This window comes from Cynocephalus volans, chromosome 18, assembly GCF_027409185.1.
Source record: "Cynocephalus volans isolate mCynVol1 chromosome 18, mCynVol1.pri, whole genome shotgun sequence".
In the NCBI taxonomy this organism is placed as follows: Eukaryota; Metazoa; Chordata; class Mammalia; order Dermoptera; family Cynocephalidae; genus Cynocephalus; species Cynocephalus volans.
In genome coordinates this window covers 4,549,154-4,566,794 of record NC_084477.1, presented here as the reverse complement: position 1 = coordinate 4,566,794, position 17,641 = coordinate 4,549,154, and the positions used below count along the sequence as shown (strand labels likewise).

Below are 17,641 nucleotides of genomic sequence, written 5' to 3'. Positions count from 1 at the left end.
GAAAATTGCCATTTTAACCATTTTTCGATGTACAGTTCGATGGCATTAAGTACAATCACATTGCTGTGCCACCATTGCCACAGAATGCTTTCATCTTGCAAATGCAAAATTCTATACCCATTAAGCAATTGCTCCCTGTTCCCTCATCCCCCCAGCCCCTGGTAACTCCTGCTGTACTTTCTGTCTCTATGAATTTGACTATTCTAGGTACCTTGTATAAATGGAATCATACAACATTTGCCCTTTGTGTTGGGATTATTTCACTTAGCTTAACGTTTTTTTACAGGTTCATCCATTGTTGTGGCATGTGTCAGAATTTCCTTCCTTTTTAAGGCTGAATAACATTTCATTGTATGTATATACTGCATTTTGTTTATCCATTCATTTACTGATTTGAATTTTCCTACCTTTTGGCTATAATGCTTTCAAGAACATGTGTCCCGACCCACGGGATATTCAATGCAGACCCTGGAGGGGGGAGTGGGAATTGGATGGGACAAGAGACGTGAGAAATGGAGACAAGACAGTATTCTGATCAAGTCTCGTTTATTAGCCAGAAGGTCACAGCTTATATAGACAGCAGGAGGGAGTCAGCAGATAAGGAAGTATGCAGATGTTTTCTGGGAAAAATCACAGGGCAAATCTTTCCAGGAAATGGAACATTTCTCAGCTCTCTAAAGCAAAGCAGTGGTGATCTACGCCTAGGGCTGTGCAAGCAGTAAGGAGAAAAGGGCTGAAAGGTCACAGCATTTATATCTTTAGTGTCAGAGGGCTATTGGCAGGGCTTCATGACCCTGGGCAGGCTATGACCGGGTTCTTTGGCCCCGGACAAACAGGGGCATACAAATCTGTTTGACACCCTGCTTTTCATTATTTTGGGTGTATACCTAGAGGTGGAACTGCTGGATCATGCAATGATTCTATTTTTATTTTTTGAGAAACTGCTATAGCATTTGCCACAGTGGCTGCACCATTTTCCATCCACACCAGCAATGCACAAGGGTTCCAGTTTCTCCAAATTCTCACCAATGCTTGTCCCTTTCCTTTTTTTTTTTTTTTTTGGATACTGGCCATCCTAATGAATGTGAAGTATCTTATCATGGTTGGATTTGCATTTCCCTATAGTGACATTGAGCATCTTTTTGATCATTTGTATATCTTCTTTGGAGAAATGTCCATTTAAATTCTTTGCCCATTTTTTAATTGGGTAGTTTGTTGTTGTTGTTGAGTTTATTTGTTTGTTTACCTTTTTTTTTTTTTCCCCAGGAGCTATTCCTATCTGGGATATCGAGATTTCTATAAGAGATTGTCCTGGGACAGGGGTGTGTCTTATCTAGGAATCCCATTGCTGAAAGTGGGCAGGACAGCCATTCTCAGATGATTTTGTGGAAAGAAGCTGTGTTTACTGTTAAAGAATTAAACTCTCCTCTGGGAGGCGAGTAGCTGTAAATTCCCTAATCTGATGCCCTTGTAGAGCAAGTAGTGCTACTCAGATCTTTCAGAGAACTGGATAGCACAGTTCTCAGGGCTGGGACTCATGTCACCACTGAGAAGAATAAGGAATCTTTAGATATAGGCAGACAACACAGTTGACTGAACAGTGGCATATGAGGTCCAGGTGCCATTTGCTTCCCAGATACAGCCCTAAGCAAACGTCTAACCTGTTTCCACTGCCTGCAGACTCTGAGGGAGAAGCGAGGAGTGCTTGATAGGGTCAGGCAGCTCAGGGACGTTGACCAAAGAGAGAGGGTCAGGGAATGACAGACAAGGATGCAAAATGGCTTTTAAACTCTGAAGCCACTTATGAATAGGTGCTGGTGATTGCTGTCCCTGCATGTGAACCCTTGATGATGAAATGGAACCCAAGTCAGCCTCTCCCATCAATGGAGACGTTGAAAGAACATTGCTCAAGGAAAGAAGGGGGGAACGTGTAAACCTCACTCATGCTTTTTCTTAACCTGGTTCTATGATGTCATCATTTATTTTGCAGCTTACAAGTTTGGAAGGTGGTCCGTTCTGCTTTTGAGGGAGTGGTAGATACATGGTTGTAGGGAAGCATGAAGAGGGGAATTAATTGTTGTGAATGACTGAGCCAAAGGAAGATTTGGGAATAGCCTGACAGCAACTTAGCTCAGCTTTCTCACCCTGCAATGGTGGTAAACAGGCATTCTCTTTGTAGAAAGTGACTGCTGCGTGGCCAGTGACAGGAGAAAACTCTGGGGCTCAATGTTGTACTTTCTTCACATGTATTTTTTTTAATTGGGATGTACTCGATTGTACATATCTGTGGGGTGCAGCATAAGCAGTGCTTGTAGATTGTCTTGCTGGTATGTGCAAGTAGCTTTGTTGTGTGCATGGCTCATGGTGGGCTTTTACCTACATCTTTGAAAAAGGAGATTGATAAATAAATTAATGATGAGGAGAAGGGGAACGCTGGCATACATAAGGGCAGCAGGCTTATTTTATTCCTATAGTGATATTAATTAGGCAAGAGATTCTCTGCATCTGTTCAAATATCCACTAAACTGTGTAACCTCTGCATTTCTTTCTTCCACTATTAGTGACCTCACTCATCTATAAAATTGTGTTTTGTTTTGTTTTTTTTCTTTTTTGGCAGCTGGCTGGTTTGGGGATCTGAATCCTTAACATTACCAGTACCAGGCTGTAAACAAGTGAGCCAACCGGCCAGCTCAAAATTGCATTTCTTTATCCATTGCCTCAGGACATTATCGTTTGTAGTTTTGCAGACCCCTTTAATCAGAGCCAAGAGATGGTGTGTTCTGTAGGGAAAGCCCCACACACGCTCAGTTGTGGACTGCGGGTCGGCAGTATTGAATCAAGAGGAGGTTGGGATGTGGGGGAGCATGGGGGGATTTGAATGGCAGGTCTGGAAAGTAGTAAAGAGACAAGGGAGAGAATGAGGTCCCCAGCAAGGGACACAAAGAAAGAAGGTGACAAGGGTTAGGGGTCAGAGGGAAGGAGACAGCCCAGAGGGAGTTAGGGCAGAGGTGAGGAGGACAGGATGGGACAGGTGTTTAGTCGTGAAGATTCAATATGCTCCTGTTCATCAGATGTCTTCCCATGTGAATAGGAACTTTCTAAAAGTCACATTAGCTAGTGAGCTTTTGGGAGTCTAGATTCACTCTTACAAAAGTGTGTGTGCTTGCTTGCACGTGCGTGTGTGTACGAAATTTTTTAATATAACAGGGAAACTGACCACTGGTGATACCAAAGATAAATTTTGTTTTCTGCTTATTTCACTGTTATACCCAAAGAAATCCTGACTTGTTCTTTGCTTTTTAATTAGCTTATAGTAAAGATTGTCGAGTTTTGTCAGCAGGTTTTTTTTTCCTCTTGACTGAATGAAACATCAACCATTGCAGTGATCAGAAAACAAATAATGCAGAAAAGAAGTATCAAACAATATTAACCAACTGACTCAAGAATAAATCTCCTATCACAGCAAGTTGAAAGAACTTGGGCTTATTTTGATATATTGAAAGAGTCAAAGCTTTTTTCTTCAGCTTGGTAAAAGAAGAGTGTGGAAAAGAGGTTGCCAAAATAGCCCTAGTTTTTCAAAAATCAGCTGGCACTTTCTTGTCATTTTTTGTTTGTTTATCTTTATCAGTAAGGGAGGAGGGAAAGACACAGAACATGAAAGTACAGTCTACCCTCTATACCCGTGGTTTCTGCAACCCTGAATTCAACCAACTCTGGGTTGGAAACAAACATTCAGGGAAAAAAAATTCCACAAAATTCCAAAAGAGCAAAACTTGAATTTTCCATGTGCCAAGTAGTACATTGAATCCACACAGATGAAGGGATGTGTAGGCATTGTATTAGATATCATAACTTATCTAGAGATGACTTAAAACATATGACGGGATGTGCAAATACTACATGATTTTATATCAAGGACATCAGCATCCACAGATTTTGGTATCTGTGGGGGTCCTGGAACAAATCTCCTACGGACATGGAGGGACAGATGTGTAATGTCTTAGCTGTTAAACATTGGCTGCTTCATATGGACATTGGTGGTGTTCTGGTTCATTCATGAATATTAAAAATAACTGGCTTATGGTGAGTACAACGGATATCCCTAATTCCCCGATGTGGGAATTAGACATGGAAGGGAGAGTGGGAGAGACCAGAATTGGCCTGCTCAGGTGGAACTCACATGAAACAGGTCACAATCACAGCTACCGACACCCCCAGGACAGTTCTCGATGCCATAAGAATGGCACGTCCGTCCTCTCTGCAAAATGCACAGACACCCCCTGAAATGTGAGGTCCTTAAGTGCAGAGACTTTCTTAAGAATAGGGCCATATTTCCGCATTGCCAGTGTTAGCGCGCAGTGCATAACGTTTGTTAGAGGCTCACTAAGTATTTTTAAATGGAAGGAAACAATTTTTTTCTCTGCCTAACACCACCCGTGTGCAGGTGGGAAGCAAGAGACTGAGAAGTGCATTTAGTTCTCTAGCCTCCCTGCGGTGTGCCAGGTGTGCTTGTCCCCAAGCCATGGATTGTCACTTCAGTGTGACAGTGCCTCTTTTGTGCCATGTGTCTTTTGCAAATTCTGCTCCCTTTGCTAGCTGGTGTATTGTTCAATGAGTCCAGCACTGACACAGCACTAGGGCACCCACATTCTACTCCAGCAGTTTTTTTACCCAGAAAAGGATACAATGGATCGTTGGACTAGATGGTCTCTGGATAGTCTCAATGTTCCAGAATTCTGTGATTCTCTAGGTGCCCTCTGTAACTGTGAAGCTGGGGATAGTGTCTACCCTCTGCTTAATCATTTGAAGGACTTTAAGTAAATAGAACCCCCAGGGGTAGTAGCTGACGATGCTCGGTTATCTCAACTTGCTTGGGGATGACAGTTGTCCAAAAGCAGACAGCTCTTGTCTTCGCTGGTATGAGAGATAATTTAGATTCAGGGACAATATGAAATACTCAAATCATAGAGTAAGCCATGAACGTCTTTAACACTGTAACCCATCTGACCTCACAAAACCTCTCTTTCCGATAGATAACCGCTGCCACTGGTTTTGTGTGATTCCACCGAATCTTTCTCTGTTCACTGACAAACATGTGTACATTTCAGTGGCTACCTAATGTTACGCAGAATCACTTTATGATACAGTATTTATCAAATCCTCTATTTATGGATAGACCATTTTCCCCCATTTTTTTTTTTTTTTTTTTGCAAGTAATGCTGCAATGAACAGTTCTGTTAATATAGCTTTGTGCACGGGTGTAAACACTTCTGTAAAACTAAGTCTTGGAAGTGGAATTTAGGAGTCAAGAATATGCACAATAAAATTCTTATAAAAACTGTGATAAAACTGCCAAATTGCCGTTCAAACGATCTCTACCAGTTTGCATTTGTAACCAACTTTTATTTCCTGGACTGATGTTCTCTCTCTTGAGTTTTCTCCCATATGCATTACGACTGTTGAAAAATAAACTGAAGCACACTAAGTATTAAGGAGTTTATTGAGGAAACAGTGACTCGTGAATCGAGCAGCTCCGGAAAACAGGTGGTTTGGGGCTGTGCAGAAGTGGATGGTTTTTACAGGGTGAACGGGGAAGCAAGACAGAGAAAATCTTTGATTGGTTAAAATGAAGTAGTAGCCTCATTTGGATCGTTCCAGTGGAAAGTCCCTAGTTAGTGGTTACATGGTGCTTTCCAATTGGTTAACCCTGAGTTTCATTTTACTGCTTACACGGAGTTGGGTTTCAGTTCTTAAGTAGGAACCCACCGAACCCTCCCATGTAATTATTTTAATAGGACTTTGTCATTTTGCCTTGAGGTCTGGAAAAAATCTCTTGATTCAGTCAAGCCCATGAATTTGCTCTTAAATTATATCCCTTTTGATATTCAACACATGTACTGAGTGTTATAATTTCTAAGCTCTCTAATAAGTTATCTTCTCGTAATAACCTCCCTTGATGTTTCATGGGTGCAACTTCTCTTATTCTACTGAGAACCTGAGTTGTTCTTATTTTCGAGGGTACACCTGTGTCCTCTGTTTGCTTTATTTTTGTGTTTGTTGTTGGATTAAGTACCTCTTTCATGATTTGGGGTTTTCTCAGATTTGGGGAGATTTTTAGTTGCCTGTTCATGTCTATATTTGACAATTCCTATTTGCATGCCCAGGGATGGAGATTGAGCTCAGGGGTTTGTCTCCAAGTTTTGTAGGAAGAACAGAACGTCCCGCCCAAATGCATGGCATTCATGTGCTGCTAGTTTCCTCCTGGGTCTTGTTGGCTCTCTGAGGAAATGACCCTATCCAAGGCTGAATGTGTGAGTCTGTTATGTGCTGGGTAAAAGGAGGAAGGAGGGGGGAAGGGTCGATTGGCCAACCTGTTCCAAATGCAGTTCCCAAAGTTATTGCTGTGCCAAGTGTCCCAAAGCTTCTTCTATTTGTTTCTATTACCTCTGTACTTAGAGCTCTCCTTTATAGCAGTTTGAGTTTTCCTATGTGTGTCTTGGGACTTTGACCTCCTAGGTTAATTTAATTTATACTAAATTTTCAAAATTTCTTATCCATAAATGGTACTGTTTTTTTATATTATCATAGGACTATTATCATTATAATAATATATATGTTCTTCAGTTCTAAGAATTTTGTATAAGATGTGTTCAATTGACATCTTCATTCAAACTTGAATTTTTATTCTCTGCTTGCTGTTTTAGAAAAGATATCCTCTGCAACTCCATGTTGTCTTCTTTGTTAGGCTAATTTGGGTTCATCATTTTTTTTTTTTTTGGCATGTTTAATTTTACAAATTAATGTGTTTCTGTGATGAGAATCAGTGGAAAAGTTTATAAAAAGTAAATAAATAGCCAAGGTTGTAAAACACAAAAATTATCAATTTTTATTTATTAGTCCTTACTATTGTTTTGATTTATTCACTTATTCATCACTCAGTCAACAAATATTTATTGAACTTATCTGTTAGGCATTATGGATCTAGGCAAGATCCTATAACTCAGGAGCTCAATTTAGTGAAAGAGACTGAAAGGCAGAAAACTAACTTAGTGCATGGTCAAACAATAAATTTACATCCCCTTGGAAAGGAAGGAATCTTCTAAGTTGCTGCAGAAATTATTTGCATTATAGGTTCTGTAAAAATAATGAGAGTGTTCTAAAACAGGAACACCATTTAGTGCCACTGGGGGAACTTTAGTAGGTGAGGGAAAATAAGAAAACTGTAGCTGATGATTCATCTTTCAATCAAAGGTGAGCTGAGGTAGGAACCTTTTGCAGCTTTCATAAGGAATTTGAAGAAGAAAATTGAGAAAATCTCTTCCCTGTAGAGGTTATGATCATTGCAGACCCCTGCAAAGAAAAGACATCACTAAGTGTCTGCAAAATAAATGAAAGTAGAGCCTGGGCTCAAACAATAGGACAAAAAATTTTTTTCTTAAGTCTTTTTCTGGTTTTTGCATCATGTGCTGATCTCACAGAATGGATTTTAAAGTTTTTTTTTCTCTCTTCCGTATTATGGGAGATTTTGTGTAGAATTGGTGTTATTTATTTCTCAAATGTTTGCCACAATTCTCCAGTGTTACCACCTAACCCTGAAGTTTTCTCCGTGGAAAGGTTTGTAACTAAAAATTCATTTTCTCTAATTAGTGTAATGGTATTCAGGTTATCTTATTTTTCTTGAGTGAGCTTTAGTAATTTTTATCTTGCAAAAAATTGTCTAATTCATCTGTACTGATGAATTTCTTATCATGAATTTGTTCAGAATATTCTCATAATCCTTTTATTTTCTATAAGATCTGTACCGATATCCTGTCTCTCATAGATATTTACAATTTGTCTTCTCTCTTTTTTCTCTTATCTGTATTACTAAAAGTTTATCAGTTTTATTGATGTCTCAAAGAACCAGGCATTGATTGCGTGTGTGTGCGCGTGCGCGTGCGTGTGTGTGTGTGTGTGTGCGTGTGTGTATTTTCTGTTTTCATTTTCATAGAGTTCTGCTCTTTTTGTTTTCATTCCTATGCCTATTTTGAGTTTATCATGCTCTTTTTCCATTCTGTATTCCTAAGGCAGAAGTTCGGATTACTTAATAAAACCTTACCTTTTCCTAATATATGCATTTAGTGTTATAAATTTCCCCATAAACATTTCCTTTGCTGAATTTCACACATTTTGATATATTGTGTTTTTAGTTTTATTTGGTTCAAAATTTTTTCTAATTCTCTTTTTCAGTTTCTTCATTGGCCCATGCACTATGTAAATTTTTTTAGTTTCCAAATATTTGAGTGGTTTCCAGAGATCTTTGTTATTGATTTCTAATTTAATTCCATTTTGGTCAGAGAACACACTTTGTATGACTCAATTTTTTTTAAACTTCGTTGAGATTTGTTTTATGACTCAGAATATGGTCTATTTTCCTATGTGCTCTCAAAAAAAGAGGAATTCTGCTATTTTTTAGTAGAGTGTTTTATAAATATCAAGTTGGTTGATAGTGTTTTTCAAGTCTTCTATGGACCAATTGATTTCATCTCCTTACTATATTCATTAGAAAAGAGTTTTAAAATCACTAAATACTTGAAGATTTAAAAAAATGTCTTATTAAGTTCCTTTAGCTTTTGCTTTATGTATTATGAAGCTCTGTTATTGGGTGCATTAAAGTTTAGTACCATTCTGTCCTTTTAATGAATTTATCCTTTTATCATTATGAAATGACTCTGACTATTACATCTTCATCAAATTTTGATAATTTTTGGCCTTTATATTCTTCAAATATTTTTCTGTCCCCTCCACTCTTTCGTATATATTAGGTTGACTGAGTTCTCACTGATATTCTGTTCAATTTTTTCTACTATTTTTTCTCTGTGTTTTAGTAGAGTTTACTAATCTTTTCTTATGTTATGTCTAATCTACTATTAATCCCATCCAATATATTTCTCACTTCTAGAATTTTGATGTGTGCCTTTTGTTATATCTTTCCTATCTCCTTTTAGCATACCTATCTTCTTCATAAGCATACTTATTTTTCTTAAGAATATTTGCATTAATATCTGTGTCTACCAGTTCAATCACCTGTGACATTTCTGAGTTGGTTTCAGCTGACCAATGATTTCCCCTCATTATGTATAGTTTCTTGTTTCTTTGCATGTCTTGTAATTGCCAGACACTGTGAATTTTATTTTGTTGCATCTGGATATTATCATATTTTTTATATTAAAAATATATTTTATATATTAAAAACGTATTTTATATATTAAAAATATTCTTGAGTTTTTTTCTTAAATATGGTTACTTGTGAACAGTTGAGGCTTGCTTTTTATGATTTCTTAGGAGAGACCAAAGCAGCTGTGAGTCTAGGGCTAATTTTCCCCATTTTGATTGTCGAGACAATATAATTCTATTATAATTCTAATAACACTTGATGCCTCATGTGTTACAAGATTTTTTTCCGCTGTGGGTATTGGGAGCACCAACCTTCCTCTCCCTGTGCGTGGGTCAGGGATTGTTCTTCTGCTCCATTTAGATGGTTATTTCCCAAGCTACAGGTAGTTTTCTCACACGTGTGTGTGGATCATTACTCAGCCAAAGGATCAGGGAGACCGTCTGAAGATCTTCAGAGCTCTTTGTCTCTAGTACTATGTTCTGCCACCTCTAGCTGACTTGGCTTTCTAAAATCCAAACTTTCTGTCCTCAACTTGGAGAGGTTGACGGGCTCTTCCAGCGCTCCCTGTTTGTGTGCCATGGCATGGAAACTCATTCAGTGTGGATCTGGTATTCAGCAGGGTGCTCTAGGTGGATGAGAAACATTTGGGAATTCTTGGTATATGTAGTCTATGAAGCTTTGGGAGTAAATTAGAGTCCCTCAGGCAAGGGGTACAGGAGTGAGAAGACAAAAATCCCAAGACAGAACCTAAGGAAAATGAAAATGTAGGGGGGGAGTGAAGCAATAACTCTATTATGAGGATTTTGAGAGAAAAGCCCATAAGCAGTTTGTAGTCTAGGTTTTCTGCTGTGGTTTCAGATCGTCACCATTGCCCAGGAGCTTGATAAGTCACCAGATACGATTATTCCGGTCTTCTGGATAACCTGTTTTCTCTGGGAGCACACCTAGGAACTCAAGACAGGAGCACATCTAGAATCATAGGACAGTCCTACAGGCCCAGGAATGTCATGTTTTCACAGCTGAGAGCCAAGTGTTTGACCTGAACTTCTACACTGATGGATCACCATGGGAATTTGTTAACCAAAACTAATAATAATAAAATTAAAATAGGCATAGTTAAGATTAAGTAGAAAATGAAGAAACCAAAAAGGGAAAAGTTTGAATCTGTAAGGCAAATCCAAGATTTTGGATTTCGAGACTCAAATTAAACATTCTATCTCTAACTGGTTGACACCTTGGGAACCATAAGTCCTTGAGTGCTAGTTTGTGCTTCTCTCAAATGGAGAATAATTGTACTACAGTTTGCAGCTTTGTAGGTATTAAGAGCTGTACCCATTTTTTAAAGTGTTATTTTTAAGAGTTGGCCATGATTTTGTTTTTAAAAAGTGTCATAGAGTGTGTTCCACAGTATGGAAGGTCCTCAAACAACTACAGATAGAACTATCATATGATCCAGCAATTGCATCACTGGGTATATCGCCAAAGCAATGGAAATCATCATGTAGAAGGGATCCCTGCACTCCCATGTTCATTGCAGCTCTGTTTACAATAGCCAAGATATGGAACCAACCTAAGTGTACAAGAGAGAGTATGAGAGAGAGAGAGAGAGAGAGAGAGAAAGGAAAAGAAAAGAAAAGAAAAGAAAGAGAAAACCACTACAATACATTTAACTTTCAGAAGGAGGGAACAAACCTAAGAATACTAGAGACAGAGGCGAGGTGGGAGGGGGTTTGGGAAGTGATAGGTGGGGTAAAGAGCATAAAGAAAAATCACAATTTGTAATAATGAATATGCTAACAATAAATAACAAAAATTAAAAATAAATAAAAAGTAAAAAAATGTCATGCTAAATAAAAGAAAGATAACATGAATAATTGTAATGTTTAGTTAATTTTCGCACATTCACACTTCACCTCTGTGCACCCATCCTCTGTGCACACGGGTGCACATTCCTTTTACAAACTTGCTAAATGGTATAAAAACCCAAGTTGAAAATACAAAGTACTGTTAATTCTCAAATTTTCTGTATTCTTTTCCTAGTTAGAAGTCATATATCTCTATTTCTATATTTGAGGTAAAATGTATTTGATACGGATATGACATTCAAATATTTTTGCTCTTAGTATAATTAGATTTATTTCTTGACCAAGAAAGTGATTCTTTTCAGTTTGCATGTAAACTGCAATGAAAAGTAAAGATTGACTGAGGCTAGCTAGTATCATTGCAAATTCTGTTTTCTCTTAATAGGCTGAGCTCATCAATGAATTTTAGGTTGTAATCATGTTTATGGGTTCTCCTTGATGCTTGGCTTTCCTTGATCCTATTCAATCAAAACAGAAAAGAGTGGTTGAAATTGATTTCTGAAATGTTTTATGAATGATTGGAAAATGAATAAGTAATCTGGAGTTTAGTCTCATTTATAAGGCTTTTTTATGCTCTCATTTGAACAGTATCTTTCACTACGATGAGGTGGAAATGGAATGAGACTAAAGAGAGTAGTGGTCTGACCTTATATATTTTATAGTACGTGATTCCAAGGAGACATTTAAAAATGAATATCCGAGTCTGAATTTCTCTTTTTGACAAAGTGAAAATCCTAGCTCAATTGTTCTTTTTAATAGAATTTAACAATATAGAATTAAATTAATAGAAGGTAATAGAAATTTGTAAGGGCTGTTGCATCAAAGTGCTTCAAATAACACACAAATTTGCTGGAGTTCTCATTTACTGCTTTATCAAAACATTCAGAATAAAGGGAAACAAGTCAATATAGTTGTGGTTGGAGTGTGTACTAATCATCGCACTAGGGGTCATTTATCAAGTGCCCACTATGTACCTGCTCGCTCCAGAATCCTCTTTGAGATCGTGTTGAATTATATTGTCCTGGGTTAGACTCTCTTCTGGACTCAATTAATGTGAACATTATTACATTACTTTAAACCTCTCTAAAAGCTTTTTTGTTTGTTTCTATTTATAATTTCTAGGGAAAGTTGATAAAATGAAAAGAAACGTTTAATCAAACCGTATATATATATATACGTATATATATATATATAGCATGATCCAATTTTATCAGATTGTTAAACAGGTAGATGTAATACGGGAGAGAACTAAAACAAAAGTTAGGGGCAGTTATGTCTGAGTAGGATTATGAACGATTTCTTTTCTTTTTTATATTACGTATTTGTTTCAAAGTATGTAATTAACAGCAAACATTTTCTGATTATACAAGTAATGAATATGATTAAAATAAATAAAAAGTAAAGGCCAGGAGAAAACTCTTTCAAAATAAAAAAAAAAATATGTGTATAAAATTATGTTTAAACCCCTACAAAGATAATAAATTACAAGATTTATATTTAAATTATTAGGGTATATTTATCCTGATCCTTTTAATGTTTGAAAATGAACTACTAAAGGTAAGTGTGTTCGAAGGATGAGTGTATATTAAGCAGGGTTTATAGATGATTCTTTAGGGCCCAAGTCCTCAATGTGTGGCCCCTGGCCTAGCAGCAGTGTCGTCTCTCGGGAACTTGATACAAAGGCACATCCTCGGGCCCCAGACCTACTGAATCAGAAACTCTGGAGGTGGGGCCCAGCGGTGTGTGTTTTAACAGGTCCTGCTGGTGATTTCAATGCATGTCAGCCAAAGTCTGAGAAATACTGCTTTAGGGTTTTGAGTTCTGAGACTAGGCCAGAACAATTTCTCAAAAATTTTATTCTAAAGAGGGAGTGAGGGGGTTTGGGAAGTGATAGGTCAGGCAAAGGGCATAAAGAAATATCATGATTTGTAGAAATGAATATGCTAATAATAAATAAAAATTTTAAATAAATAGAATGTCCACATTAAAAAAAAATTATCCTAGAAAATATCCACCTAATATTTCTCTTCTCTCTCTTTCTGTCTCATTTCACCCTGTCCTTCTCTGTCACTGTGTCTCTTTCTATCTCTCTGCCTCTCTCTAACACATATTTATAGTTTTTGTTGTATGTTTTCTTGTTTATTCATATATTCTGCTTGTTTTTCCAAAATATTTGAGGCAGCTTACAGAGATATGTAAAATACAAAAATATACAGACAATAGCAAACACTCATTTAGTGCTATCTACCTGTCAGGTACTGTTTTAAGTATATTACATATAGTATCTCATCTGATTCATAATAACAACCCTATGAAGCATCCGTTTTACAGACGAGGAAGTTGAAACACAGGGATAAATAACCTGCCCAAGGGTATGTGACCTGTAAGTGGCAGAACCCAAGTAACTTGATTCCAAGCCTGAGCCCTCAACCAGTTCACTGTGCTGCTTGTTAAAAATAAAATTAGGGCCGAGCCCGTGGCGCACTCGGGAGAGTGCGGTGCTGGGAGCGCAGCGACGCTCCCGCCGCGGGTTCGGATCCTATATAGGAATGGCCGGTGCACTCACTGGCTGAGTACCGGTCACGAAAAAGACAAAAAATAAAATAAAATAAAATAATAAAATAAAATTAGACAGGAGTAGGGATGAATGGAAAGTAAAGAGGCAAGATGAATGCACAGTCTACTCTGCAGAGTTTTAGATGGTTGATAATTGTGGCCTGTAGATTTGCCTTTAGCTCCAGCAGAGAGTGAAAAAGATGAACTACAAGATTCATAATCACCAAAATATGGAAGCGAACCGATTCTCAGGAAGGTCACAACTGAGTCTTGAGAGAAAGATTTCACGTGACATATCCTCAGAAGTATGCCAATGTAATTTTCACTTAATTCCTTTTTTGTTTGTACAATAATTATTTCTTGAGCACCTTCTGTTCGTTAGGCACTGTGCTGGCTTCTTGGGGATAGAAAGAGTAAAACATGCTCCAGATCTTAAAGATAACCAGGGTCTAGGGTACAAGAAGCATGGGTGTGTCATCCTTGGGCTTTCACCCACATCATCTTTGCGTGTGGAGTCAGAGACAGGCAGGAGTGGACTTGGAATAAGGTTGTGATGGGAGATGGGACTATGGGAGGATTAGAAAACACAGTAAGGAAGCATGTGTTTGGAATGATAGTGCCTGGTCACAGAAACACTGTGTATTCCTATTTACTTATTTATTTTAATTGTCACCTACTAATTGTACCTATTTATGGGGAGCAGAGTTATATTTCAATACATGCATGCAATGTGTGATGATCAAATCAGGGCATATGAGCATATCCGCCATTGCACAGATTAATCATTTCTTTGTAAGGAGAACATTTGAGCTTTTCTATCCATTTGAAAATATACAGTAAATTATTGTTCATTATAGACACTTAACACTACCGTAGGACACTAGAGCATATGTGGGAGCTAAAACAATAAAGTTGAGTTTCTAGAAGTAGAGAGCAGAATTGTGGTCACTGTTTATTCCTTTGACCTGAGTACATCTTTCTCTGCAATCTGAGGCAGCCCCTAGATGAACTGGACTGCGTTTGGGAGGTTCCTTGGATTCTTTGGAGATCACGGGGTTGTGGCAATAAAGGGCAGGAAGAGGCAAAATCGACTGGTTTCAAAAAGGCTCTGAAATTGAGTGTGTTTGTGTACGTGTGTCTCTATCCCATCACTAGGGAGATGTGCTGGGTTGCGGGGTCAAAGATCGTCCTCCCCCCCCTTTGTAAATAACCCCTAAAAGCTACATGTAGACTTTTAAAAACTGCTTTTTCTACTCTTTTTCCCATTCAGATTTAGCTAATAGAGGGTGTCATAGTCGATTTGGGCTGCTATAACAAAATATCATAAACTGGGTTGTTTATAAACAGCAGAAAAGTATTTCTCACAGTCCTGGAGTCTGGGAAGTCCAAGATCAAGGCGCCAACAGACTTGGTGTCTGGTGAGGGCTGGTTCCTGGTCCTAAGGAGGCCCCTTCTTGCTTCATCTTCATGCAGTAGAAGGGGTGAGGGGACTCTCTAGGGCCTCTTTTAAGGCTATCACCAAAAGGCCTCACCTCCTAATACCTAACACCTCCTAATACCATTACCTTGGGGGTTAACATTTCAACATATGAGTTTGGGACAGACACACACATTTAGGCCATAGTGAGGAGAATGCAGGCAAAATTATTCATCCCAGTGGCCATGGATCCAGCCCTGTTATCATGGCCCTGTCTTCTGCCACGTTTAGTCATGAGCCCCTAAGAGATGGGGATGTCTCAAATTACAACACTCGGGCCTAAAGAAGGAATGCAAGTGCTCTGACCACCTAGACCTTCATCTTTTCTTTCTAAGAAGAAATCATTTCAAAAGTATGCATGTGGGTTATGTCTGAGTTCAGTGTTTTGAAATGAATTATGACAGCTAAATAACCCGTGATGCTAGCATCTGTGTTTCATTTTTAATTTGAAATAATAGCGCTCTAAGTGGTCTTTTCTGGACTGCTTTTGAGTAGAAAGAAGAAGAGCAGACCCGTTTGGAAGTCTGGGTGCTTCGCTTGAATTATTTAACAGGTTCTAACGTATTTAGTTGGGGTTTGAAGACTGTATGGAGGAATAAACATAAGGTTTTGGGAACCCAGAGAACAGCCCTTCTCTGGCAGCGATAAGAATAATTATATCCCAAAGGATTTTTCATTGGAGTTTGAAAAGTTGTCAAATCTCGGGTAAAAAAAGGGAAAGCAGTCCTATTTACATCTCTTTGTCTTCTTTCTCTCCCTCAGTCCCAGCAGAAGTGCATCGTGATCTTTGCCCTCGTGTGCTGCTTTGCCATTCTGGTTGCATTGATATTTTCAGCTGTGGACATCATGGGAGAGGACGAGGATGGACTCTCAGAAAAAAATTGTCAAAATAAATGTCGGTAAGAGGTAACAAACAAACATTCTCTTTTAGCGGGTGGGCAAGAAAGCCAAAGAGAGCCCTGGATGATGGAGAGAAAAATATCATAAATGCATGTTTTCATCCAACTTCCCCTTGGCTTAAGCCGGGGCATGACTCTCTGTCTACTGACACTCTTATTTTTAGCCCAAGGGAATAAAAATGAGTCATGATTTAATTCACTTTACAATTTCGTCATATTTTATACAGGGGGATGGTCTTCCAAATGAAATTTTGTAACAGTCTGCATTTTTGGAGACCTCTGTGTATGAGGTTTTGGTTTGTTCCAAGATGAGCCTGTCTTGAGTGACAGCCCCAATAGACAAAGAACACTACGCTAGGTGTTATATCAAGTGCAAGTTAAGAAACGCACATCTCAGGAAAAATTCCAACTTAAAGTTAAGGATTAAATAAGTAAGCATGTCCATGGGAAGACATGGGCCTCAGTCTGTCCCAATTTTGCAACAAGTTTGGTTTTAGTCTAGAAATGGCAACCCTACCATTATATTTCTGTATTATGTCTCTTTAGTTGCGTTAAATAGCATTTTCCTGGTGCTATCACAGTATGGTTTCAACCCCATAAATCCCATCGACCTCTTCTCTGAGCTGCTACTTTTTTTGTTTGTTTTTGAAGGCGGGGGAGGTTGCAGAAAAATACCAAGAGGAGGCAGATAGATAAGAGGTCTATTTTTACATATGTATTGCTGCAAACCTGATGTGAGGCCACAAAATTACAACAGTAATTATGAATTAGAGCCTATAATGAGTTTAAATTGTAATTTCTCCCTCTGGAAAGCATTAGTCCAAGAGCCCCTCTTTTCTAGCTTACAATCAACAATAACTTGGTAAGGTGTATGTGAGTTTTTCCTCTGGATATTTTGCTTTAAGGTTGAATGTTCTGGTGCAGGAAATGTCCCTACGAGACAACTGACTTTTTTAAAAAACCCATGATACATGATAGTCTAGTTATCAGGAAACAAGTGTTATATTCAAAGTAGACTATAAAAGAAAGAAATCAGTATATATTTCAGATTTTATTCCTTCGTGTTAGAAAGGTGTTCTATAAACATATTTACTTCCCAGGCTGCATTTAGGAGAAAAATTGTCTTGGTATTATTATAAAGAAAGCAATAGGACATCAGCAGATTGCTGTCATCTGCTAATACTATTATGTGTCACCCATGAATATTCCATGGACAAGGGGCCAGTGACTCATATCTATTGAGCAGAAACATTGCTTTCTCTCTCTCTTCACTTTATAATGAAGACTGCTGGGTACTTTAAATGCAAACCCCAGGACCTAGAAGGCGATTTTATAGAGGTCATACCATAACATAACCACTTACTGAAGACAAAATATCCATGCCTTTTCAGCACACATTTCCGAGTACTGGTAGTTTTCAACAAAAAAGAAACAGTCTTAGAATTAGACTTCTTTTCACTTGGGGGAAGCTATAATTTATTCTAATTTTGATTTTAACTTGTACGACTGGAATTTGGGTCTGATTATTTCTCCTATCTCAATCAATATCTAAATTCTGATGACTCCACATGGCCCTTCTTTCATCTAGAAGATATTCTTCTGATTACCACCCATTCTCCCACTTCCTAACCTCTGGGTAATTAGAATCACTACCCTGGTTACCAGACACCACCCCATATGCAGTCATCTT

General features: G+C 38.2%; 1 protein-coding gene across 1 annotated transcript in view; it reads left to right on the top strand.

The window, feature by feature from the left end:
• Positions 1-17,641, top strand: part of PLD5 (phospholipase D family member 5) — a 371,133-nt gene that overhangs the window by 129,674 nt on the left and 223,818 nt on the right. Inside the window, exon 2 of the mRNA XM_063082894.1 lies at positions 15,815-15,951. Coding sequence (XP_062938964.1) covers positions 15,815-15,951 — 137 coding nt within the window. The remainder of the gene's footprint in view (positions 1-15,814; positions 15,952-17,641) is intronic.